Source organism: Hippocampus comes, unplaced genomic scaffold, assembly GCF_001891065.2.
Source record: "Hippocampus comes isolate QL1 unplaced genomic scaffold, H_comes_QL1_v1.1 scaffold155, whole genome shotgun sequence".
NCBI lineage: Eukaryota > Metazoa > Chordata > Actinopteri > Syngnathiformes > Syngnathidae > Hippocampus > Hippocampus comes.
In genome coordinates this window covers 2560944-2586456 of record NW_017804967.1, presented here as the reverse complement: position 1 = coordinate 2586456, position 25513 = coordinate 2560944, and the positions used below count along the sequence as shown (strand labels likewise).

At 41.4% G+C, this 25513-nt stretch overlaps 4 protein-coding genes and 1 long non-coding RNA gene across 6 annotated transcripts in view; 2 read left to right on the top strand and 3 right to left on the bottom strand.

Annotated features, from left to right (window-relative positions):
* Positions 1 to 161: 161 nt before the first annotated feature.
* Positions 162 to 795, bottom strand: LOC109527455 (uncharacterized). The gene is made up of 3 exons (XR_002170533.1): positions 712 to 795; positions 459 to 501; positions 162 to 402 (listed from the first exon to the last, which is right to left on the bottom strand). It is a non-coding gene; the product is annotated as an uncharacterized LOC109527455 (long non-coding RNA).
* smyd1b (SET and MYND domain containing 1b) lies at positions 761 to 7893 on the top strand. 2 transcript variants are annotated; one of them, XM_019889383.1, is made up of 10 exons: positions 761 to 1009; positions 1526 to 1702; positions 1971 to 2184; positions 2388 to 2518; positions 2656 to 2694; positions 3372 to 3567; positions 4650 to 4742; positions 4819 to 4982; positions 5595 to 5763; positions 7229 to 7893. In XM_019889383.1, exons 1-10 carry the CDS (start codon positions 888 to 890, stop codon positions 7391 to 7393), a joined length of 1470 nt encoding a protein of 489 aa, XP_019744942.1. In that variant the 5' UTR covers positions 761 to 887; the 3' UTR covers positions 7394 to 7893. The 2 variants fall into 2 exon arrangements, with proteins under 2 accessions (XP_019744942.1, XP_019744949.1); XM_019889390.1 differs by lacking the exon at positions 2656 to 2694.
* A 408-nt stretch (positions 7894 to 8301) lies between these two features.
* Positions 8302 to 10925, bottom strand: LOC109525859 (fatty acid-binding protein, liver-type; the record flags this gene model as incomplete). Its single annotated transcript, XM_019886692.1, has 5 exons — positions 8302 to 8388; positions 8464 to 8553; positions 9811 to 9983; positions 10074 to 10189; positions 10840 to 10925. Coding segments are annotated over 5 exons (516 nt in total), but the record flags the coding sequence as incomplete, so codon positions are not given.
* A 1605-nt stretch (positions 10926 to 12530) lies between these two features.
* LOC109525724 (isotocin-neurophysin IT 1-like) lies at positions 12531 to 15249 on the bottom strand. Its single transcript, XM_019886468.1, has 4 exons — positions 15152 to 15249; positions 14958 to 15082; positions 13775 to 13979; positions 12531 to 12835 (listed from the first exon to the last, which is right to left on the bottom strand). The coding sequence occupies exons 2-4, from the start codon at positions 15075 to 15077 to the stop codon at positions 12690 to 12692; spliced, it is 471 nt and encodes a 156-aa protein (XP_019742027.1). The 5' UTR covers positions 15078 to 15082; positions 15152 to 15249; the 3' UTR covers positions 12531 to 12689.
* A 2915-nt stretch (positions 15250 to 18164) lies between these two features.
* znf366 (zinc finger protein 366) overlaps positions 18165 to 25513 on the top strand; it is a 10835-nt gene continuing 3486 nt past the window's right edge. Inside the window, exons 1-5 of the mRNA XM_019888989.1 lie at positions 18165 to 18465; positions 20152 to 21123; positions 21441 to 21608; positions 21830 to 21980; positions 25026 to 25217. Coding sequence (XP_019744548.1) covers positions 20159 to 21123; positions 21441 to 21608; positions 21830 to 21980; positions 25026 to 25217 — 1476 coding nt within the window. The 5' untranslated portion in view covers positions 18165 to 18465; positions 20152 to 20158. The remainder of the gene's footprint in view (positions 18466 to 20151; positions 21124 to 21440; positions 21609 to 21829; positions 21981 to 25025; positions 25218 to 25513) is intronic.

Genomic DNA, 25513 nt, shown 5'->3' with positions numbered 1-25513 from the left:
CACAGTTATCAACCTCTAAGCTTCAAAATGGAACTCTCCAAATGTAGTAACCTTCTAATGAATGACTGATCAAACTATTTTCCGTCTGTTTCGCCTATTAAAATTAATCTAAAATAGGTATAGGTACATTTACATAATCATGTACAGTAAAGTATGTAAACAATAACTGGAAATATGGGCTTTTCTTAGTGCTAATTTGCTAAGATGGTATCTCTTGCCAGACTGGGGGGTTGTTTATTGGTTGCCACAGGCTTCCACAACAATACTTAACTGCTTGGCCTAAGTGTGTGTGTGTGTGTTAATGTTAGAAAGCACTGCCAGTAGAGACAAACTCTTTGCGGCCGGTCTATAGGATGTGTGTGTGTCAATCTTCTCACAGCTGTCCAACATCACCTCAGATTCCTGACAGACAGAAACAAGTGAGGGACAAAAATAACCCTGTGGAACATGGCACCTACCAACTCTCGGGAGCCGTAGGGGGGTCTTTATGTCTGTTCACACCTGCATACATCAACACACACACACAAAAAAAGCAACAATCCTAAATGGTTTACAGAGTGTGAGTTTGTTACAGAGACCTTCTGGTCTGATTTAAAGATATTTTGACACGTTTCTGACATAGATGTCGAATTAGTCAGACAGTAGACACCCCCCAACGCATGTTCTGTACATTTGTGGTCCAGCTCAACAAGTGGCTGGCTATTTTCGTACCTTTGCCATGCAGTTGTCTTTTTGGAAGAAGTGGATTGGTGTATGGGATTAAGAAGCAGCCCAGCCCCTAACTGACCACTTTGTCACCCGCTACCAACGAGACGGTCTTCTCTCCCTCCTCTTCCACTTGGATACACCATCAGAGCTCAAGCATTCCAGGAAGCGGTGCCTCGGCAATGGAGAATGTGACGATATTTGATTCACCTGGAAAGGGGAGGGGTCTGAAGACCAACAAGGAATTTTGGGCCGGGGATGTTATCTTTTCCGAGCCTAGCCTCGCAGCTGTTGTCTTTGACAGGTATGAGTTTGGGAGGCAGGAGTCACAAGTATCTTTTTTTTCCTTTAACTTGTGTTGTAGTCCTTAATGTTAATGAATGAATCCACCTTGTATGTGTAGCTTTGTAGCTTTTAGCGCTGGTTTGATAGTTTTTTATTTTATTTATTTATTTTTTGGGGGAGATGCATTTTGGTCTAGTTTTTGATTAGCTTTAATATTAGTTTTAGTTTTTTATATGGCGTATTATTCAAAATAAATCAGTCACTAAGTGTTCTGTAATAAAGTAAATTACAATTCTCACGGATGCACAGCGACACTGAAATAAAGACATTTAAACTGAATCCTGAAGCCTGTGTATTATATATAAGAATTTGTTTAATACAATTAAGATGTAAATTCATTAAAAAGGATTTTCATTTTTATTCTATTTCATTAATGAATTTTTATTTTATTTTTTATTTTGAGTTATTTAGCTCGTTTTTGTTAACTCTAACAACCTTGACTTGAACACATAATAACACCATCCATACTTTGCAGTCTTGCCGAGCGGATCTGCCACAGCTGTTTCCGCAGACAAGACAAACTGCAGCGATGCGGACAGTGTAAGTTCTCTCACTACTGCGACCGCACCTGCCAGCGGGCCGGCTGGGCCGAACACAAGCAAGAATGCGCCGCCATCAAAAACTACGGCAAGGCGCCCAACGAGAACATTCGGTAGGTTAAGAGCACCTCGACTTATTTTAAGTATTGGTGCAAATCAGAGTGTGAATAGTTGATTTCCCATAATTGCTCTGTGAGTGGATGGCGCAAAGTCAGCTGCGATAGGTTCCAGCTCATCCGTGACCCTGATGAGGTCAAGCGCTACAGAAAATGAATGGATAGATGTGGTTTGAACACACAATGGTTCTCAACAGAGAGCCTTCAGTTTTGCCTCGCAAGGTTCCACTCAAGTGAATCAAGCGCCGTTGTCGCTTCGATGCAGCTTGGTGGCTCGCATCATGTGGCGCCTGGACAAGGACGGCGGCGTGGTGTCAGACACACAGCTGACCACGCTGGACCAGCTGGAGGACCACATCGAAGACATGGCAGAGGACGAGCTGAAGGAGTTCAAAGTGGACATCCACAATTTCCTGGACTACTGGCCTCGCAACAGCAAGCAGCACACCAGTGATGTCATCTCGCACATCTTTGGACTGGTGAGTGACTACCTGTTTTGTATACGCATTGGCACAAAACACAAAAACAAAGAAAAGGTGTCCATGATGTGGGTTGTCTCGATGGAGTGATAACTTAGCAGTGGTTGCCAATTGCAAAGGAGTGCTGACAAAAAGCACTATAATAATAAATGTCAACCCAATATAACCAATTCCCCTTTATTTTCCAATGTTGTACCTCCCAGATTAACTGCAACGGCTTCACTGTGAGCGACCAGCGGGGGCTCCAGGCTGTGGGGGTTGGCCTTTTCCCTAATCTCTGCCTGGTCAATCACGACTGCTGGCCCAACTGCACCGTCATCCTCAACCACGGCAAGTAAGTCAATCAGGTTCGAACAACTGATTAACACCCGCTGGGACTACAGTGTTTCAATGTGTTTTTGTGTTCGGTGTGCGTACGTATGTCTCTGTGCGTGTGCGCGTGTGTAAAACTGATCCCTGTTTGTCTTTCAGTCAGTCAGCTGTGAATACTTTGTATCATTCTCAACAGAGGTGCGTTACCTCTTAGCCTTGTGCGTGTGGTTTGTCTTTGAAAAACAATTATGTGTTCTGAAGTCACCTCCACATTTTCCGCTAACACACGTGCAGAGCTTCACCTCTTTCTATTTGTCTACATGTACAGAATAGCAACTCGGTAGATCATACTTTCCCTTGCATTCATCTTCGCATTAATCTACCTTCTAAACGGTTTACTAATCCACACGAAAGTTGCTTTGTCACTTTGTTGGCACAGTGTGAGTGCAATGAAAAGACTAATATAGTATAGCTCTCTCATGGGACACCACCAGACAAAAAAAGCCACAAAAAGTTTACAGTGAACATTTATTGAAAAAAGAAATTTTCAAGGTGTTTATTGTCACTCCCAGTTGAAGTTTATTGTCAAACTAAACATAAAACAAAAGAGAATTACACTTGGTTTATTTAGAGCAAATTTATAGCTAGCTTAACGTTAATATCGTACATAATGAGGAGCAAACTCCTAACACATTATTAGATTTCCTTTTCCTTCCTCCCTTCACCATTCACTTGATTGGACTAAAAACCACAGCATGAATCAGGGTTTATCATCACACCAATAATAAAAATCATCCTCTCAAACAGTAAATCAAATAAAAAGCTTAAATGTGCGCTAAGTGATGCTTTCACAGAGCTTCTCCGTCACTCCTCAGGATCGAGCTGCGTTCGTTGGGTAAGATCGCAGAGGGCGAGGAGCTGACCGTCTCTTACGTGGACTTCATCAACGTTTCGGCGGAGAGGCAGAGGCTGCTGAAGACGCAGTACTTCTTCGATTGTACGTGCCACCACTGCAAGGAGCGCATCAAGGACGACCTGAAGATGGGAGGCAGGGAAGAGGACAACGTTAAGGTTGGCCTTTTATTTTGTCTCTCTTTGAGAATGCAACTTGGTTGAACCAGTCAAACTATGTTTAGTGGTAGCACAGTCGCGGCTGATAAGGGAAACACGAGAAGAGAAGCAGAAGCTATTTAAAGCAACGATAATTCCAGATGGCTTATCTGTCAATGCAAACAGCTAAATACAGTATAGGAAAAAAAAAACGCTGTAGTAGTGAATTTATTATTATAAATCAGGGGTGGTTTTGTTCGGGATGTTGACACCAGGTAATAGTATCGGCCGATACCAGCATAATTTTAAGATATTAAGTGTTTTTGAGGGCTGCTGATACCAGCCACAGATGCTAAAGGCAAAAAAAAAAAAAACCCTTGACAGTGAGTAAGTAGTTGGGGCTATACTGCAGCGGTTTGATACATGGACGACTCTTCATCTGCGTCAGAAAGAAAGGTCTTTGTTCACATTTTTTAAAATTGTGTTGAAAATGAAATTTTATATATCAAAAGTACTTGAGATAGCTGTACTTCGGTGAACACTCATCCTGGTATGGGTCTGAAAAAAAGTGGTGTGGAACATTCCAAGTATTTTTTAAATTTTTAAAATTGTTGAATTGTTTTGAAAACCTAATACTAAAAAGATTTTTTTTAAATATTTAAAAAAGTGTCATTTTCAGAAGAAAATTTCCATGAATAAAGCCATATTACTAGGACAAAAAATAAAAAAAGACAACAGAACTATCAAGTATTTTTTAAATTTTTAAAATTGTTGAATTGTTTTGAAAACCTAATATTAAAAAGATTTTTTAAAAATATTTTAAAAAAGTGTCATTTTCAGAAGAAAAGTCCTTTCTAATACTCCACTTTTCCAGCTTGTACAGATTTTTTCTCTTTCTGTTTATAAAAATGTGGTAGATCGATTAAGAGTCCTAATTTCCATGAATAAAGCCATATTACAAGGACCAAAAAAAAAAAAACGACAACAGAACTATTCTAATACTCCACTTTTCCAGCTTGTACAGATTTTCTCTTTCCGTTTATAAAAATGTGGTCAGTCGATTACAGTTGAATCAACCTTTTCCCCTTTCTGCCTTCTTTTAGCCATCAGAGGAGCAAGTGAAAGAATCAACAGAATACTGTTTGCAAATGCTGGAGAAGATGGACCAGGCCCGATTAAAGGGCGACTATCACGAGGTGACCAATACTTCTTGGCTTCTCCCTTCCTTTGAGGTGGATGCCACTTGTCATCCTGTATGGTGTATTTTCTCAGTTGGTGAAGATCTGCAAGGAGTGCATTGAGAAGACGGAGCCCGTACTGGCTGACACTCACATTTACCTGCTCAGGATGTGGAGCACCATGAGCGAGGTGCAGGCCTACCTGCAGTACTTTGAAGATGCTGCCGAATACGCCCGCAAAATGGTGGATGGCTACATGTATGTAGAGAGTCTTTAAATTTTTTTATTTTTTTATTTTAGACACCAAGCAAAACGGAGTATGACGCTGCTTGTTTCAGTTTAGGGTTGTGTTTTCAAATATGTAAGAATGTAAGCGAAAACTGAATTTTTGAAAATTTCAAGAAAGAAAAATGTGATTTCCAAGACCCGCAAAATGGTGGATGGCTACATGTATGTAGAGAAGAGTCTTTAAATTTTTTAATTTTTTTATTTTAGACACCAAGCAAAACGGAGTATGATGCTGCTTGTTTCAGTTCAGGGTTGTGTTTTCAAATATGTAAGAATGTAAGAGAAAACTGAATTTTTGAAATTTTCAAGAAAGAAAAATGTAATTTCCAAGAAAAAACAAATGATAATATTGCAAGAAAAGTACATTTTGAAGGAAGACAAAAATCATCATCTTATGAGAGCAAAATGTTAATGAAAAAAGAAATCCAAACAGAAATTAGTCATAATAACATAAAAAGTAAGACAGTTCAATTTAGTTATTCTGGAATCCTGACATCGCCAGTTGTACTGCTTTGTGGCTTTTTATTCTTGCTCCCCAAAAAACGTTATGACGGATAATTGCAATATTGGCATGGCGGGCAGGAAGCTATACCATCCCAACAACCCGACCCTGGGGATGGCGGCCATGCGAGCGGGAGTCACCCACTGGCAAGCAGGCCTGATCGAGGTGGGCCACGGGATGATCTGCAAGGCCTACGCTATTCTCATGGTCACGCACGGCCCCACGCATCCCATCACCAAGGACTTGGAGGTACAAAAAACGCTTCAGGGATGAGGTCACCTTGTGATGTTGAGTTATAATTCCATTGTTGTTAGTGTCAGGTGATTAAACTTCTTTTTTTTTAATTGGTATCCCTTGACAAGGTTACAGATACAGCAATGCTTTTGCAAAACATAAAATATTCCATTTTAGATGGTACATCTCAAGCACAGACACAGGAGTGCTATTATATTCTATTCAATGTGCATCTGATAAAAAGTGGAACAATCCTAATAGGGCGCAGCACCAATTTGGATCTTCATCGATACTGCACGGCTTCTGTTATTACATTCAATCGTGAAAAGCTAAACCCAAACATTTGCGCGTGACAGAAATCCAAATACAGTGAGACAAAAAGTTGCATTTTTCTGAGAGTTGAGTCAGAATTCTACAAGAATAATAGTCACAATGTTGCAATGTGACGAGAAAAAGGTCACATTAGGAGAAGAAGAAATTGCTATTTCACATTGCAGGGGTCACAATTCAATTTGACTTATTTCAAATGTCCCAACGTATGTCATATGAGAAAGTTGTATTTTACTTGAATTGTAATTTTACAAGAATGTTACAATATTTTTTTTCGCATGAGAAGAGTGATCATTTTAGAGGGGGACAAAAAACATAGTATCAGAAAGAAACTGATATATTATGACTAAAGTTTCAATATCATGACAATAAAATTTAAATTTTACAATTTTACATCCCAAACTATAGACAAAAAAGGCAAAATAGTCTGTTAGTTTTTAAAAATAGGTGCTCCAAGTATTTTTGATTTCAAATCAGAATTCGACTTATTCGACTTAAAAATGCAAGGAAGTTTTTAACGTGAAGAAAAAAAAAATGACAGGAAAAGTTGGAATCTGCATTTTGAGGAGAAAAAGTTTCCGATGCAAAAGAGAATTTTACTCCTAGTCAAAATGTCAAGAAAAATGAGAGAAACATTAACTTCAAGAAATGCGATAAACGAACAGTAAGAAAATATTTTTTCTGAAAAAAAAATGCTTATATTTATATTTTATTTTTATACTTTGTTTCATAATTTTGCTGCTGTCAATTGGGAATTTCTCCATTGTGAGACAAATAAAGGTTTTATCTTTAAAAAACAGCCCAAAAGTAAGACAATTTGTTTGATAGATTTCTTGTTTCCCATCCTGATTTGTACGTAACATGCATTTGTGGGTCGAACAGCACTGAGCTTGTACCTTTGGCCCATGAAAAATTAGCTAAATCTTCTCTGCCAATGCCCAAATTCTTTAGCTGTTGCTAATTATTCTTGCATTGAGTGTGTGGAGCCTGAACAAATGGACGAACATTACGTTCAGCATCAAGTCTATTTTTTCCTACCGCAGTCGGATGAACTTCAGTGTCAATTTCAAAGTCATTAGAAGAGAAATTGGAATTACAACAGTGCTCTAATGCTCCTGCCTTCATACACCCTTTCTTCCCCCCTGTGCAGTCAATGCGCGTGCAGACAGAGATGGAGCTGAGGATGTTCAAGCAGAATGAATATGTCTACCACAGCATGAGAGAGGCAGCGCTGAAGAACAGACCCATGACCATGATGCATGAACCCAAATCCATGGAGGAAGGCATCAAGAATCTCTTCCACAGGAGGAAATAAAACAACCACGGAATGTCATCTCCATTACACGTTCCGCTCGTTCAGTTCCACACGCTTGCCTCATTTTTTGCAGTAAGAATGTCCGGGGATAAGCTCAAAATCAAATTGAAGCGTGTCCTTTGCACATTCCACCAGTTAGCAGCATGACAGCAGTTGATTCACATGCGCTCTTCGAATTCACCCCAAGAGACAAAATAGGTGGGCGAAGAAATTATTTCCTATAGAGTTGGTGTTAGAGTGACTGGTGGGCAGGAGGCAGGGTGCATCCTGGACTAGTCGGCAGTAATATCTCAGGGCACAGCGACAGACGTTCACACAGCTACAATTCGTAAGATGCATTTTTATTTTTAATACTGCGGCAGAAAGCCGAGATAGCCGGCTCTTTCAGTTCAAAACCACACAAGCATGGAGCGTTTTACAGTTTGAGGGGCGAAAACATTAAAACTAACACCGTGCCGAGTAGTTAAGGAGGGTTACTTTTTAGGTGTATTGAGTTTACTTTTAAAAAAAAACAAAAAAAATAATTTTAAAGTTGATGTTTAATTACGCCAATGTCAAATACACTAAAGTTTTCAGGAATGCTGTGGAGGAAAAGAAAACTGCAGTTTTGCAATTTGTATGCCAATTTTAGTTTGTCAACATACATGTTTTTTGTCCTTAAATTGTTCCTTGGCATAATTTTAGTACAGTAGTTTTTTTTTTAAATTTGAGCACCGTAATGCTTAATACTGTAGGAGTAAAAATTAAGCTGCCATTTTGATGTCATTACAGTGGCACTTAAGTTTGAGAACCACTGCAAAAAAAAAAAAAAAAAAGTCAGGTGCAGAAATAATGTAGGTCCTCAAATTAAACTAAAGTAGACACCAAGTTTAACATTACACAGAAAAAAAAAAAAACACTCCCCCAGATTTTCCTTCAATACTTTTATTATGCCAGGTGCAGACTTAAACGCGTTTGCTTGTCCTCTTGTAAACAATGTCACCAAGTGTCATCGTCTGAAAAGGGAGACCAATGTTAAGAATGTGGAAATGTGGCGAGTTTACTTGGAATTGCAAAGCAACAACACTCACATTGACAATTGTGTCCCCCTCCAGCTGGGTGACTGACTCGATTCCCTTCAGGGAAACCTTCAGTGTGTTTCCTTCACGCCGAACCACCGCCTTGACAAAGAAATATGCAACACATTTCAAGACAGACAATGAGCACTGCATTTAAAAATCACTAGACACTAGAAAAGGTGTTTTTTTTGCTCAACGGCCAAATTTGAGTTTTGACCAATTAACCACAACATTTGCAGATAAGGGAGGATTATAGTTCGACATGAAAATTACTAAAGTAGTTAATTATTAAATGAGAAGTGATTAGGAGATTATTTTATGGCAAACTAAAGCAACAATTACAGACTGCTGATAACACTATCAAAACCACCAGCTGGCTTTGTGTGCCAAAAATAAGTACATTTCTATCATATCAGGATTGAAGAGTTTATTTTTAAAAGTTTAACCTAAAATGGTTTGCACAATTGGAGGGAAAAAAAAAGTGGAAATACATTTTCTGGTACTTTGTCCGAGTAAAAAGAAATTTGACCAGTGAATTCCCATCACAAAAAAACAAATTCCTGGATGCAAGCTTTTTAGTTACGGCTGAATTTATTACTTATTGTACAACTAAAATGATGTTATGCAAATTGATTATTTTTCACCTTATTAACACAACAGGAAAACCATGAAGATTATTGTTGAGGAAAAGACAAGTCAAAGCATAGGTTACTTTAAAAAGGGAGTGCAAAGATTTTCTTTGCAATGTATCGCACATGTCCCCTACTTGTATCGTGAGACTGAATTAAGATTCTAAGGCCATCGATTTTTAATCTCGGAAGGCTGCCATTTTGGACAACATCACTCTTCGCTCTTGAAGGAAACTGTCAGGGTGCTCTCAGGCTCACATTGCAAACATCACGTCTGCCCGTTTTCCAAGGTTGGTCACAATGTTCATATTGTGAGTGCACTTTGACATCAATTTCACTTGTCAGCAGAGGGCAGCATTGTCCAAAATAAAACCAATGTGACAAAAAAGGCAATTATCTGCTTATTTATTCCACAAACCAATATCAGAATTATCTTTAGACTAGTTGGGGTATAAGACTGCTTAAGTAATTCTTGCAGTTCCCCAAAAATTTTACAATTTCCTTTCTACTAAATTCAACTGGTTAAGTTAGTGCAAATAAAGTTATAGATTTAAGGTTTCATTTCTCCCCCTTTAACCTCATCAGCAAATAACCCTGCCCAAACTGGAGTGAAAGAGTCAACCATAAACACTGCAAAGTGCAACTATACTATTGAATTCTCCACATTTAAAAGATGTACATTTTCTGGACACATTTCTTCAGTCAGATCCATTCTCTTCTCAAGCCTTACCTTGACCTTCTCCCCAGTGATGGTCTCCAGCTCGGCCTCCTGTCCGATGGTAAAAGAGTTGACGAGGACTTTTGTGCCCGTGGTGACTGTCACCTTAAAGTTGTCGCCGTTCTCCTCAATCTCAGAGACACTCTTGACATCTTTGCCTTTCTGGATGAGCTCATCAGGAAGACCTAAAAGGGGGGGACCCCCACCACCCCAAAACTTAACACAAACAGACCTGGGGATGTAAACTTATCACAAAGAAAATGAACAGCTCTTACCGATAGCCTTCATGAAAGGCTCAAAGTTCTCCTGAGACTCCAGTTGGTATTTTCCAGAGAAAGACATGGTGTCAGAGGTAAGTGAAGGTAGAGGGAACACAGCTATCTCCTTGACTTATATATATAGGCGCACACACACACACACCGACACACACACACACACACGCTATGACACATCTCAATCATTAACTTCAGCTGTCTCCAATTACATGGGTTGCAGGCCACATGCTGCTGATAAGACGCAAGGAGGGAGGATGTTCCTAATATTCTGTCCCTCTCACGGCGATAAAGGTAAACCAAAATAAGTTTCCGATAATGTTGAATGTGTACTTCAATAACCCCCCCCCCCCCCTTAAAAAAAAAAAAAAAAAGAAAGAAACAACTCATTCCATTTTACAGCCGTACCTAATGTTGTGGCCTGTACCTACAGAAGTGCCCCACAACAACGTATCACATTTATATATATTTTTGTCTTCCAAAAGAAGTGCTGAATTTCAATGACACGTCATGGATGAATGTGCATGTGCAGCCACCCTGATGCAGTGTGTGTGTGTGAGAGCGTTTCAGTGGTGTGGTGAGGATGCTTCAAGTCGCGTTACTGTGTGAGAGCATGTCGGTAACATCGGTGAGAGTGTTGTAATTGTGAGTGTGAGAGCATTTCCTTTACATGTCTGCGAGTGTTTTGGTCGTAATTGTGAACCAGAAAAAAATTCGGAATAATGTCCAAGTATTTTAAAGTTGTACAGGAGCATAAATAAATAAATACTGCAATAAGTGTGAGAGCATTTCGGGAATGCAATAGAGTATTTCAGAAGTGTGTGTGTGTGTGTGTGTGTGTGTGTGTGTGTGTGTGTGTGTGTGTGTGTGTGTGTGTGTGTGTGTGAGTAGCGTTTTGTCGGAGTCCATGCGAGCAAAAAAAAAAAAATGCGAGTAGAGTGTAACACAATTTTAGTAGTGCCTGTGAGAATGCTCCAATGGTATACAATATGAATGATAACAATCCGTAGTTATTGTGACAGCATTTCAGTAGTGTGTGAGAGCATTTTTGGAGTCTATGTGAGGAAAAAAAAAATCTCTCTCCACTGTCCGTGGTTTGCATAGACTTGGTGTAAATTTCCATGAGCTCCAATAAGACTCATCACATGAGGTGTATGCAAGATAATGAATGTGCCTCCCTGTGTGCGAACTTTACACTGGTGATGAAGTCACTAATGGAGATAAGCTATGTGACAATGTTTCTCTTGCCACGGCAAGATTCAATCACCGTGGGTCAATACTATACTGTAATACCCGATCAATGCGTTTCACTGTGCTGTGTACAATGGTGCGTTTATTGTCAAGTGTGGTCCGTGGAGGATTTGCCATGAAAGTGGAGACAAATGGATCATAGGTGACCTCTTTCTTGCAGGAGATAATGACCACAGGAACATAAAAAAGGCACAAGATGGCTAGCAGATAAAGATAATTGTGCGTTTGGTGGAGCAGTGCAGTGATAAGGCTTTTGCTGAGTCAGTCTTTTCGGCGAAATATGATTTCTGATGGGCAGCGTGGTGAGCATGTAGGTATGAATCTCGACTCAGGTCCTTCTGTGATATTGCATCTTTTCCCCTGTCATAGCCCCGGCAGAAATCTGTGTAGCCCGAGTGACGCCCCCCCCCCCAGCATTTATTTATGATAATATTCTAAAATATATTTATAAATTATTTTTTCACCCCCCTAGGTGTTGGTCAAGCCCCCCTTCCACCTCTCATAGAAAACATCCTGGAGTCATGCATGCCCCTTTCTTGTGTGGTTTCTCTCCGGATGATCAGGCATCCATGCACATTCCCAAAATGTTGCATAAAATACTTACCCCCCCCCACCTGTTTTTTTTCTGTTAGATTAAAAAAAAAAAAATCCAAAGCATTTCAATGGCCGTCAAATATTATGTGTTTTCACTTCTACCAAATGGCTTCGAATCGCGCTTGTCGACTGTATTCATTTTCCTGGCAAGAGCAGCAATCAAGAGGAGCTCAAGACAAAAGCAAATGATAAACACTTTTTTTTTGCCCGACTTTAATAAAAGTAAGGTGGAACGGTAGTCGACTGGTTCAGGCGTCTGCCTCACAGTGCAGGGTTCGATTCCTGCTTCGGCCTTCCTGTGTGGACTTTGCACGTGCTCCCGTGCCTGCGTGGGTTTTCTCCGGGTACTCCCGGTTCCTCCCACATTCCAAAAATACATGCAAGGTGTATTTAGCAATGCATTATGTCAATACACCGGGGCTCCTCAGCTTATGATGACGTTCCAATAGGTGTGACTTTAAGTGTGAGTGCTTGCTTGTCTATGTGGATCCTCTGATTGGCTGGTAAACCTAAAATAGTCTCAAGCTCACACGCAACCCGAATGAACACCATATAAAATTAATGGATAGAGTATTTTTCATGTTTTTCTCTTAAGCTGATTCAGGAAACACAGTGTTTTAATCTTCCTCAAAACTTTATTTCAACATGCAAGATAGCCAGATGACTGTCAGTATATATCCTCTGTTTTCATGCATAAAAATATATCGACAAGAGGCTAAAATGGGCAACTAATAATATGCACTTAAGGTCTCCCGGGCCGCCCTCAGTGTCAACTCATTGAGCGAGTCGATGAGGAGTTGCGTGAGCGGCCAGATGGAGGAGCCTCACAATGATGTCACCGGGGTCGCCGCCGTCGTATTGGCCCACTTGATCATCCGCCTCCTCATCCATGAGACACGACTGGTCTGCGCTGCAGCTCTCTTTGAACGAGGGCAAGGGGGAAAGTACTTTATGGAGTAAGTGCAATCACTCTGTGTTCTTATCAGCTTCCCCACCTCCCCTCAGCATTTTACGCTGTGAATGTTTTCACAAGACAAATGCAGCTCAAGCTTTGTTTAGTATGTGAAGCTGAAATGATTAAACCATATGTCCAAATATTGTATACTGTACACACAAACACAACAACATTATTTTGACTTGCGTAATGTAGTCAGATCCAAAGTTATGGTGCAGTTATACACAATTGCAAACTACAATGACAACAAAAATATTAATCAATACCTCCAATCTGAGCATTAATTTGTTTTTTGTTTTTTTTACTAAGCTGTTACATTGTGGTTCAACTTGGTCTACATTAAAATTTTAAATTGGTTCATGTCAAGACATCTTCATAATTTCAAAATGGCTTCACATGCGGCCGGTCACAATGACCCATGAACATTTTTGGTGGATCAAAGAAATCAACTTCACAGGAAGGTTGATAAACATCTGTATTGAATATTTATGTCACTGAAATACTCTTTTTTTTGATTATTTTTGTACAACACTAATCTTAGAGATATTTATCGATTTTTAAACAAATTTATTTAACCTTTAATCAATTTGAAAAACGAATTTAACTGTTCAAGGGTAGCAGTTAACTTTGTTTCTGGCACAAAATAATATAATACAAATGTTAAAATAATTTGAAATTAGTCAAAAGTTGTAATTTTCACTCTTTTATTGTTGTCACGACCATTCTCTGATTGGCTGGGAGAAACCACATGGTTCTACTGCCTCATCGTGTAGCTCTTATACCTCAAGATCTATATATGGCTCATTCTTATGTATTATCTTGTTCTCGTGTTCTTCATGTTGCATGTGTGAAGGTACTGCGTAGAGCTAGCTACCTTTTGTATTTTTTGAAATATAAGACATACCTGCATCGCAACAGAGACCTGAAGTGGCGCAGTGTCCGCCCTCAGATCCGCAGGATCTCCCCCCGGCCTGGCAGGGGGTGAGCAGGTAGCTCTCCTCCAAGCAGTGAGCAGTTTCCGGGGAGCCGAGCAGGCAACCAAAGCCATCCCCGCAACAGATATTGGGGCCGAAGCAGCGGCCCCTGTCCCCGGGGCCGCATGACATGCACTGAAAGTAAACAGATATTCGTTAAAGCATAGTGTATGTCCATTGTGCTTTAGTATATGTTGACATGATTTAAAGCATTGATCCCCCCCCCAAAAAAGAAAAAAAATCAACCTCAAAAATCTTACTTGGCTCTTCAAGTACCAGCCCCTGTACATAAATTTTGATTAAATAAGTGTTGCAAATGAGTTAATAAAATGTGGATAAGTGTTTGACAATAAATAAACTTAAAAGTTAAATACAACGGAAGTCAACAAATGTTTTGCACTGCATTAATTAAACTACTGTGACATTAGGCACACTATGAACATTAAATTCATTATACAGCCGGACTTGTGTAACTGTAAATGATGCACTTGTCATGCAATATCCTTTGTCTTTTAGTTTTAGGAGCAACTGAAAGCTTGTAACCAGGCAGCATCGTGAATTAGTTGTTAGCATGTCTGCTTCACCAGGAATATTTTAAATGGTGGACCGAAGGTAAGTCTTAAAGGAGTGTGTTCCTCAAATTAACACAGCCTTGTTATGCATATCATCAGAAAAAGACATATTAATATTAAGGTTTTTCTTTATTTCATATAAAGTGTCTTCTCCTCCAGCTAGCCCGGCAGCTAACATAGCTAGCGCGTACGCTTGAGCAAATGCTCCAAAATCCTTTTACTCTTAGGGTAGGGTAGTTCCAAAATTAAATGAGTAATTGAATAAAACTGAACTTAGAATATTTATTCAGCAATATTTTTGAAATATTACATGACATATATGTTTCAGGCAGCTCAGTATCAAAATTAAATAATCTTTGATTAAAACCACAATCCACTTGAGACATAAGCCTTTTTCCGTATTCATTTCGGAACTTAAAAATGTCCAAAAATGAAGTTAGCCCACTCTAGCTTTCAGTGGCATGGTGCCCTGTGATACAGTTGTCATCTTCCATTTTCTATATATATTTCTGTCATCTCAAATGACAACAAAAGAGCTCACCTTGCGCAACGGGGCGTCCATGATGGAGCGTTTCCCGCCAATGGGACAGTTGGAGATGTAACATGCTGAGCATACAGACAGGAGGAAAAACAGGCACATGGACACAGCTGCTCCGCTCATCTTTGCTGAAAGAAAAGGAACAATTGTTTATTACAAAACGTGGAACACTGGAAGCACGAAGCCAATGGTCTTACCTTTTGTTCAATGGCTAGCCGAAGTCTGAGTCCGATCCTTCCGCTTGCTGGTCTACTTCTCCAATGTCTCATATTTATATACACCCCGGACCGCTTTTTAAGAGTGTCGCAGAAAGCCAAAAACCACTTAGGGCTCCTTAATGAGTCGCTAGTAGTTGGCTGGCAGAAATGACCGGCGGTCAGGTCAAAGGTCAGCGTGGGTCTGGAGCGCCGTTTCCCTCATGAATCATTCCAGTGCGTGACTGTGCATGCCATGACCGCGAGTCAAACAGGTCAGCAAGGTGAAATTATAAGGAGGACAGGAAAGCACTTGATGAGAGTACAACGGTGACGGCCGGCCGTGGTTTTGTCGTGCCTGTAATAATATCCAGCCACATCTTTCGAGTTCACTCACACTTGGCCAGTGTGTTGTGAGTGTGCGGCAGGAAATCATCCAATTTTGCTTACTTGATCTGAAAATTATTTATTTATTCACTATAATTTTGTTGACTAATGATTAATGACTGGTTCGAATGACTTGCTAGCATGACTGCCTCACCGTTCATACTCCGGCCTTGCTACTCCACATGGCTGTCAGCTCAATTGAAGAATCCAAATTGTTCTTAATCGTGAATGTTCCGTGCAAGTGGCCGGTGTCCAGTCCAGCTGTGTATCCAGCCTCTTGGCCAAAATCAGCTTGGATGGGCTCCAACACAGCTGCGGGAGAAGCATACAGAAAATTGCTGGACTAGTGACAGGCAGAACAATTGAATTGCTTTTCCACTAGATGGCAGAAGGTACATGATAAAACTTAATTTTGTTTGGTGGTGTGCCTTGAGATTGTTTTGAATGTAACATATACAGCAAAAATTCAAGATGGGAAACACTTGACTTGCTCACATGCGCTAAACTCATGGCCCCATCCCGTCTGCCGCATCACTTTATGTCGCAAAAGACATGTGTTGATACTTTATGTTTCTTGCTAAGTGGTTTTGTTCTTTTCATTTTGTCAGAAAATCTGTATCAAACTTGCATTTTCTCTCCTCAATTTGTTTTCCCTGCTACATTTATTTTCATCACCACCAAAATCCCACCCATAAATTGAGTAACACCTGCATCCTTCAAAATAAGCCTTCAATCTTGCTGCTGAAGGCTGTAAATCTCCCCAGTGTGGGACAAATAAAGGATATCTTATCTTATCTTATCTTAATAGTATCTCAATATGATGCCTTTTTACATGGCTACAATTGCATTACCACACACACACACACACACACACACACACACACACACACACACACACACACACACACACACACACACACGAACATCAATTTGCTAATCTCTCACATGGATTGAAGCCCACATTGTTCAGGTCCTGAGGTTAATTGGCCTCATCAGCTAATTAACACAGCTAATGACAGGCCACAAACCAAGGAGGACAGTTTGCCTCTTTCAATGATATGAGTTCAATTACTCACGCTTGACTCACTCATGAGTCGTCTCATTCGGATTAATAAACCAAGTTAGCCGACAAGGCCTCCTCTATGACAAACTTTTATCACCCTGTCAAATGACCCCAACAGTGTTTCATGGCGACTTTGATAATCAGACTTCTCATCTCTTTCCATGTAATATGTTTCTCTTCATTGCTTATTTCATTCGTAGTTATTGCGAGAATGGGTTTTCTTTTTTTAACAGAAAATGTGATGATTTAAATTTAACACACAAGTGCCTGACCAGCTTTTGTGCTGCCTTATGGTTTGAACCTCCTCAGTGGAGTGTGAGTGTGGGACATTTGCTCCTCTTGGTATCTCTGTATTTATATTTTTCTGAATCTGCAAAATGACAAAAACACAATGACGATCACTCATAATTATAATAATAATAATAACTCAAAATGAAACCCAGGCCTTTACAAAATAATCCCGATCAATATTAATTAACATTGTAAGAGAAATATTTCTTACCAATTTATTGACTATTGTGGATGCTGTGTTGGTGTTGAATAACATGACATCATATTCAATGCTGTTTCTAATACCGAGAGATAAGAGAGATCGGACTTACAAGTCATTTAAGATGTGAGCTGTCGTTCAGCAAAGTTTGAGATCATATGAGCACCGTATGGTGACAGTGCACTCGGTTCAACTTCACAAGAACCGGCAGTTTGACCGATGGTAAACAATGGTGGACTGGTGGTAGACTGTCAAACTAAAGAGATGCAGGGTTCGATTCCTTCCCGTGCGGAGTTTGCATGTTCTTCCCGTGCCTGCGTGGGTTTTCTCCGGGTACTCCGGTTTCCTCCCACATTTCACAAACATGCATGGCAGGTTGATGGAACTTTCGAAATTGTCCCTCGGTGTGATTGTGAGCGTAACTGTGGCCTACTATTGTCTGGCAACCAGATCAGGGTGTACGCCACCTACTGCCCAAAAACAGACGGGATAGGCTCCAGCACACCCGCAACCCTCGTGAGGATAAGATGGAATATAATTAACCCTTTTCATGCACCCTCTAACCTGATAACATGATAAGATGTCTACTGTAGTAACCGCTGTCCCTGAAAGTGTTAATATAATTAAAAAAAAAAAAACATGCGCTTTAAGACAGACACTATCACAATCTTCACAGACATATATTCTTCATGATTCCTGTTACTGCAGTTTACGGAGTCACTTAACAGTAGTTGTGAAACTCTTATGAGTGAGTCTGCTTGACTGTATTATACTCCCACTCAGTGGCCAAGTCACCTCACTTCACTTGACTTTCTTGTCGTTTGGTTTTCCAGCAGGTCACACTGACCGTCCCACACAACAAAAGGAGCCAAAATGAATTTGGAAACTATGTCGGAGGGACTTTGTAATAATTTGTTTCAATTCATTTGTGCAGGTGTACCTTATGGTGCTCATCTTCATCATTGCCATTTTGCTTCGAGCGTTTCCAGTACATCCATGCTTGCATGCCACTCTGCATTCAAAGTGCATTGTTTGTTTTTTTTGTTCGAAACATCCACCCTGGTCCTCCCTCTGCATTCCTCCAAAAGCTCTCCAAATCCCTATTTCATCGAGAAACAGAGATGTCTATCTAGTGTTTCCTTATTTTTCTGCAGGAAGGCACTCGACTTGTTGACTTCCTCTCCCCTCCCTTCCTTCCTTCTCTCCGAAGGTACTCATCTGAAAAAATGGGAACAAAGTGATTGTTCCTGTTCTCTTTCTTAAGTCCCTCCAAAAAAGCTCATCTGTGGAAGGGCCGCGCATTGTCAGGAGGGAGCAGGGAGGGAGAACGGCGGCCGCACGGAGCCACGGCATCACAGCAAAACAACTCTTGGCCAGGTATGCCATACGTAAACTTTGGAGAAGTGTTTGGGGAGCATGTCGACTACATTTTTAATGACACTTCATGCAAGACAGTTAATTTACCCACTTGAGCACATTTGACTGAAAAAATTCTGATCCGATGTTTGCTGGTGGGAGAACCACATATGTCGTGCTCACGTGCAAGCAATGCTGTTTTTTTTTTTTTTTGTTGTTGTCATGTTTGCCTCCTTTGCTTTCTGTCACTCTGCGAAGAAATGTCCTGCATCTGTCACAGTCGGTCACAACATTAGGTACACCTGCACGATCTGATCAGATCCAATACAAGAACTGTATCAACCAAATTTGTCTTGACAGAGAGAACAATTACTCGCTCTGTGTTATTCATTCGACAACGCGATTGTGCATGCCACTGAAAATTTGTTGCAACATTTTAGTGTGTTATTGAGTAGGGGAGAGTCATCTCCATAATTAGGATTTTCAGCAGCAGCAATGAATCATGCAGTGTTGTCAAAATATGATTGCTAAGTTGGTGTAGTTGCAGAAGCAGATTTCGAACTGTTAATGGTGGCATTTTGTCTCTGAAATTTGAGACCGTGCAAGTAAGTTATGAATATCCTTACTGATTTTCACAAAAAAAATATTATTATTGTCTATTTTTATGTTGCTGACAAATATTTTTTTCATTGACTGGTTAGATATGAAATAGGAGGGGAAATGTGAATTATTACTTCGAAAGTCAATTTACAATTTGTGCCTCTAATTTTTTTTACTTGCGCCTCGAAAATTTCAGTTGAGAGGCCCTTTATGTTCAGAGTAAAAAAAAAAATAGTCTCGCGTCCTGGTTAAAGATGTGTGAGTGGAAGAAAAAAGAAGAAGTTCTTACCTTATTCCAAAAAACATGAACAGAGACAAGAAAAAAAAAAGGCGATGGTCGCTGAAGGAGAAGTGAAAAGGCGACAGGTGATCTTTTGACAAAGTTCCTAATTTCAGGAAAGGGGATCTTGAAGAAATTAAGAAGTGAAAGATTCTCGACATAGTCGTGAATTGAAAGCACGTGGTTTGGAGTTGTAAAAGTTCTACAAATTACGCTCGTGGAGACAAGCCTTCACCTGATACAGTCGAGCGAAAGACACCATTTCTATTGAATGAGTCTGTGGAATTTGTTTTAAAAAAATCTCACAAAAATTTGGGTTAAAAAAAAAAAAAAAAGATATTTTATTGATGTTGGTGTGTAAAGTAGCTGCAAAAACGTCATGTTGACAGACAGCTTGGTTCTGGATCCAAAACCTCAAATGTAATGTTGAAGCACAGACGTTATGATGCGATCTCAAAGCATTTACCAAGAGCACATTTCCAAAACTCGAGCCATGTAAAAACAACAACAAAAAATGCATGCCAAGCCAGTAGTTGGCGACATCCCTCTGTGAAGAAACAATTCACTTGTGCAAGTCAACAGAATTTGTGAGTCTTTGAAAAGTGATGGACCATGTCGTGGTCCTTTATGGCATCTAACAAGTTAACATCTTGACTCAAGCTCGTCACCAAAACCCGACCGATTGAAGAATGAAAAATGTGGCATTTTTTTGTGTTAGTTTTTAAAAAACTAGTCATCCAATAATCAGACATTCCTCTATTTTTTTTAAATTCCAATTGAAAATGATAAGAAATTGATTTTTTTTTTCATTGATTTACTTGCTGCAGGGTCAAGATGGAAGCAGTCCATTTCCCACCATCAACAAGTCCTCAATTCAGAGAGGACGCTCGTCAACCAGATCAGCACAGGTTCTATATGCGACCCCCTCCCATCATTATTAAGGCCCCTAATTGTTCCCCCTCAAGATATCTCACTGGAGACGGCGGTAGCCCACTGCCGTGTTCGCCTGACTTCTTCTCCATGCTGAGCCCAAGTCAGACCCACAGAGAAGGCTCCCAAAAACGCAAAAGGACTCCATTCAAAATGGATGCCGACGGGTGTGACAGCGGTGAAGAGGAGGAAAGCAGCATGGCCAAAACAGGCAACCTCTCCCACCTCTCTTTCCCGTCTCATCCCATCTCCGCCGCACCCACTGCGGCCGGTATGATCGAGCTGAGCAGGCTCCATCTTCACCGCAGGACCGCCGCCATTGACGCCCCGGTTCAGGTGAAACGGGAGCCTTTCAGTCCCCCTCCAATGTGGCCCCCGCCTCCTTTCCTCATCCACTCGTCGTACTTCCCACCTCTCCACCACAGCCTCATCCCGTATCCCTTCTTCATGCCCGGCCCTGTAATGCCCTTCCCGCCCAGGGAGGACATCAGATCAGCGCAGCGTCTTCGCGACGCGCCCCCTCAAGGCAGGCCGAGCGGCGGCGACAAACCCGCGTTTGACGTCCACGTGGACGACAGCTACTACGTTGACGTGGGCGGCGAGCAGAAGCGATGGAAGTGCCGCATGTGCGATAAGTCGTACACGTCCAAGTACAACCTCATCACGCACATCCTGGGCCACAAGGGCATCAAGCCCCACGGGTGTCACCTGTGCGGAAAGCTCTTCAAGCAGCTGAGCCACCTGCACACACACCTGCTCACCCACCAGGGCATGAGGCCGCACAAGTGCCAGGTGTGCCACAAGGCCTTCACCCAAACCAGCCACTTGAAGAGGCACATGATGCAGCACAGTGACGTCAAGCCTTACAGGTACATGTCGAGTTGATTGATTTTGTGATCCCTTGCTCAGTGGGGAGTTTAGAAGCCAGTCGATCACTTAGGCAAGGAACAGAGACCTACAACTAGCTCAAGTTTGTTGCCACTTTATCGTTGGTGGAATTCATTCAGAGTAACGAAAACAATGTGCAGCATTTGAGTCAAATCACAACTATCATAAAATACAAGCTATCAAAGATAATAAAATGCAACGTGCATTTTCAGACAGGCATATAAATGAAAAATAATGAACATGGCATACAAAATGTATCAATAACTCCTTTTATAACATATTGTTGCCCGCCCACCAGCTGCAGCGTGTGCGGCCGAGGCTTTGCCTACCCGAGTGAGCTTCGCGCCCACGAGTTGAAGCACGAGAAAGGCCAGGATAACGTATGCGTCGAGTGCGGTCTGGACTTCCCCACGCTGGCCCAGCTCAAGAGACACTTGACTGCCCATCGCGGCCCCACCTTGTACAGGTGAGACCTTGAGACTGATCGACACAGCCCAACGCAACTGTCGCACAGCGTGTGGGGTTCTGCAACTAGTTTACACGAGTGGACACATTTCGGCATCAAGAACCTCTTTTGCCAAAATGCATACGCATAGTCAATTCACGGGGCTTTCATTTGCAACTGACATTGTTATAAGCAGCCATGTGAAATTTTGCATAAAGAGACAAGTGCTGTTGTTCCTGCAGGTGTTCCGAGTGCCAGAAGACGTTCCAGTACCCGAGCCAGCTGCAGAACCACATGATGAAGCACAAAGACATCCGGCCGTACATCTGCAGCGAATGCGGGATGGAGTTCATCCAGTCGCACCATCTCAAGCAGCACACGCTCACTCACAAAGTAGGCGGAAGGGTTCAGTGCAAGTTGCAGCTTCTCATCCTTACAATTCATCATCCAATTTTACTGGAGCTTTTTTTTGTTTGTTTTTGTCATTTCTTCCATTTCAGATTCGGGCAAAACTTTATGCTAGAGGCCGCATTTGAGTTTTAAAATGAGTCGATGGGCCAGGTCTACGTAATTCATTAGCACTTTTCAATTCATGATTTGTCTAATTGTAATTTCTTAATCTTCAATATTTGGACTTTTACCTACTTAAATTGATCAATCAGCGCTTATCATATTATCTGTCTATTTTTTTCTGGTTAAATCCTTCCACATGAGATGGCATGGAAAAAATATAACACCCCAAAAATTTCAAATGTTAAATATTCGGGCCGAGCCGCGGCGCCAACCCCGCGTTTGACGTCCACGTGGACGACAGCTACTACGTTGACGTGGGCGGCGAGCAGAAGCGATGGAAGTGCCGCATGTGCGATAAGTCGTACACGTCCAAGTACAACCTCATCACGCACATCCTGGGCCACAAGGGCATCAAGCCCCACGGGTGTCACCTGTGCGGAAAGCTCTTCAAGCAGCTGAGCCACCTGCACACACACCTGCTCACCCACCAGGGCATGAGCGCGCACAAGTGCCAGGTGTGCCACAAGGCCTTCACCCAAACCAGCCACTTGAAGAGGCACATTGCAGCACAGAGTGACGTCAAGCCTTACAGGTACATGTCGAGTTGATTGATTTTGTGATCCCTTGCTCAGTGGGGAGTTTAGAAGCCAGTCGATCACTTAGGCAAGGAACAGAGACCTACAACTAGCTCAAGTTTGTTGCCACTTTATCGTTGGTGGAATTCATTCAGAGTAACGAAAACAATGTGCAGCATTTGAGTCAAATCACAACTATCATAAAATACAAGCTATCAAAGATAATAAAATGCAACGTGCATTTTCAGACAGGCATATAAATGAAAAATAATGAACATGGCATACAAAATGTATCAATAACTCCTTTTATAACATATTGTTGCCCGCCCACCAGCTGCAGCGTGTGCGGCCGAGGCTTTGCCTACCCGAGTGAGCTTCGCGCCCACGAGTTGAAGCACGAGAAAGGCCAGGATAACGTATGCGTCGAGTGCGGTCTGGACTTCCCCACGCTGGCCCAGCTCAAGAGACACTTGACTGCCCATCGCGGCCCCACCTTGTACAGGTGAGACCTTGAGACTGATCGACACAGCCCAACGCAACTGTCGCACAGCGTGTGGGGTTCTGCAACTAGTTTACACGAGTGGACACATTTCGGCATCAAGAACCTCTTTTGCCAAAATGCATACGCATAGTCAATTCACGGGGCTTTCATTTGCAACTGACATTGTTATAAGCAGCCATGTGAAATTTTGCATAAAGAGACAAGTGCTGTTGTTATGGCATACAAAATGTATCAATAACTCCTTTTATAACATATTGTTGCCCGCCCACCAGCTGCAGCGTGTGCGGCCGAGGCTTTGCCTACCCGAGTGAGCTTCGCGCCCACGAGTTGAAGCACGAGAAAGGCCAGGATAACGTATGCGTCGAGTGCGGTCTGGACTTCCCCACGCTGGCCCAGCTCAAGAGACACTTGACTGCCCATCGCGGCCCCACCTTGTACAGGTGAGACCTTGAGACTGATCGACACAGCCCAACGCAACTGTCGCACAGCGTGTGGGGTTCTGCAACGAGTTTACACGAGTGGACAAATTTCGGCATCGAGAATCTCTTTTGCCAAAATGCACACGCATAGTCAATTCATTTGCAACTGACATTTTTATAAGTGGCCAGGTGAAATTTTGCATTTGCTGTTGTTCCTGCAGGTGTTCCGAGTGCCAGAAGACGTTCCAGTACCCGAGCCAGCTGCAGAACCACATGATGAAGCACAAAGACATCCGGCCGTACATCTGCAGCGAATGCGGGATGGAGTTCATCCAGTCGCACCATCTCAAGCAGCACACGCTCACTCACAAAGTAGGCGGAAGGGTTCAGTGCAAGTTGCAGCTTCTCATCCTTACAATTCATCATCCAATTTTACTGGAGCTTTTTTTTGTTTGTTTTTGTCATTTCTTCCATTTCAGATTCGGGCAAAACTTTATGCTAGAGGCCGCATTTGAGTTTTAAAATGAGTCGATGGGCCAGGTCTACGTAATTCATTAGCACTTTTCAATTCATGATTTGTCTAATTGTAATTTCTTAATCTTCAATATTTGGACTTTTACCTACTTAAATTGATCAATCAGCGCTTATCATATTATCTGTCTATTTTTTTCTGGTTAAATCCTTCCACATGAGATGGCATGGAAAAAATATAACACCCCAAAAATTTCAAATGTTAAATATTCTGTTACATTTGATCACCCCCTCCACCAAAAAAAAAAAGAGAAAAGAAAACAAAAGAAAACATAACAAAACATAAAGGCTTGAAATAAGAAGTTTTGAATGAGCTCCATTTCAAACAAGCATCATTCGGAAGAAGGGGGAAGCCATGCTAAATGCTAAGCTAACCCCAAATTGATACAGCTAGCTGTAACACCGGAATTAAATGCTTGGGTGATGGAGTCCACTCTTTGCGTTAAAGCAGAAAACATCCAAACTTTCAACAGTAAAATAGCAGGCAAATTCCTAAGTGTCTCGACTCTGGAGAGAAAACTAGAAAACCGAAACCATAAATCAATTAAATTCCATTATGGTGTACGTCAGGGGTGTCAAACTCATTTTTGGCGTGGGCCACTTTGTAGTTACGGTTTCCGTTGGAGGCCTCTTATGACTGTAAATTTTTTGAAACCATATAAAGGTTTAATAACCTCTACATATTAACGACACAGCGCGTGTTTCTTACAACTCAAGACAAGACAAGACAAAAAAATTGAGCGATCGCTCCTATTGCACAAAACTCCAAAGTTGGCTCATTTGTATGTCGTCGATATGGAACCTCCTGTCTTAATTAATTAATCAGTTCATCTTTTTCAATAATATGGGCCACATTCGGGTTGAGTGATGTTCTTTTACTCTTTGACTCTGCCACCAGGGCGTGAAGGAGCACAAGTGTCGCATCTGCGGCCGCGAGTTTACGCTGCTGGCCAACATGAAGCGCCACGTGCTCATCCACACCAACGTGAGGGCCTACCAGTGCCACAAGTGCTTCAAGAGCTTCGTACAAAAGCAGACGCTCAAGGCCCACATGATCGTCCACTCCGACATCAAGCCTTACAAGTGCAAGGTGTGTGGATACAAATGGTGGGCAAGCTACGGCCCGGGGGTGCACATATAATATGCTCTGTTCTTTAATCCGGCCCACTGAGTATTTACTTTAAGAAAAGTTCAATTTTTTGCATCAGTTTAGCCATTTACCCCCAAAATTGGATCATTTAAATATATGTATTCATTTTTGTATTGCATTTTATTTATTTGGCTTATTAAATTATTGTTTCATTTATTCATCGTGAATAATGAAATAATGTAAAGTTCTGTAAAGTTAACAATTTCAGATAGTTTTATTAGTGATTGTGTTTTAAT

Bases quoted from the DNA above. Each gene is read 5' to 3' on its own strand.
- smyd1b (XM_019889383.1), top strand. From the start codon at position 888: ATGGAGAATGTGACGATATTTGATTCACCTGGAAAGGGGAGGGGTCTG. The intron at 2,185-2,387 runs GTGAGTGACTAC...TGTACCTCCCAG, and splicing joins TCTCGCACATCTTTGGACTG to ATTAACTGCAACGGCTTCAC. The intron at 2,695-3,371 runs GTGCGTTACCTC...GTCACTCCTCAG, and splicing joins TTGTATCATTCTCAACAGAG to GATCGAGCTGCGTTCGTTGG.
- LOC109525724 (XM_019886468.1), bottom strand. From the start codon at position 15,077: ATGAGCGGAGCAGCTGTGTCCATGTGCCTGTTTTTCCTCCTGTCTGTA. The intron at 13,980-14,957 runs GTGAGCTCTTTT...GTTTACTTTCAG, and splicing joins TGGACGCCCCGTTGCGCAAG to TGCATGTCATGCGGCCCCGG. The intron at 12,836-13,774 runs GTATGTCTTATA...CCTCGTTCAAAG, and splicing joins AGGTCTCTGTTGCGATGCAG to AGAGCTGCAGCGCAGACCAG.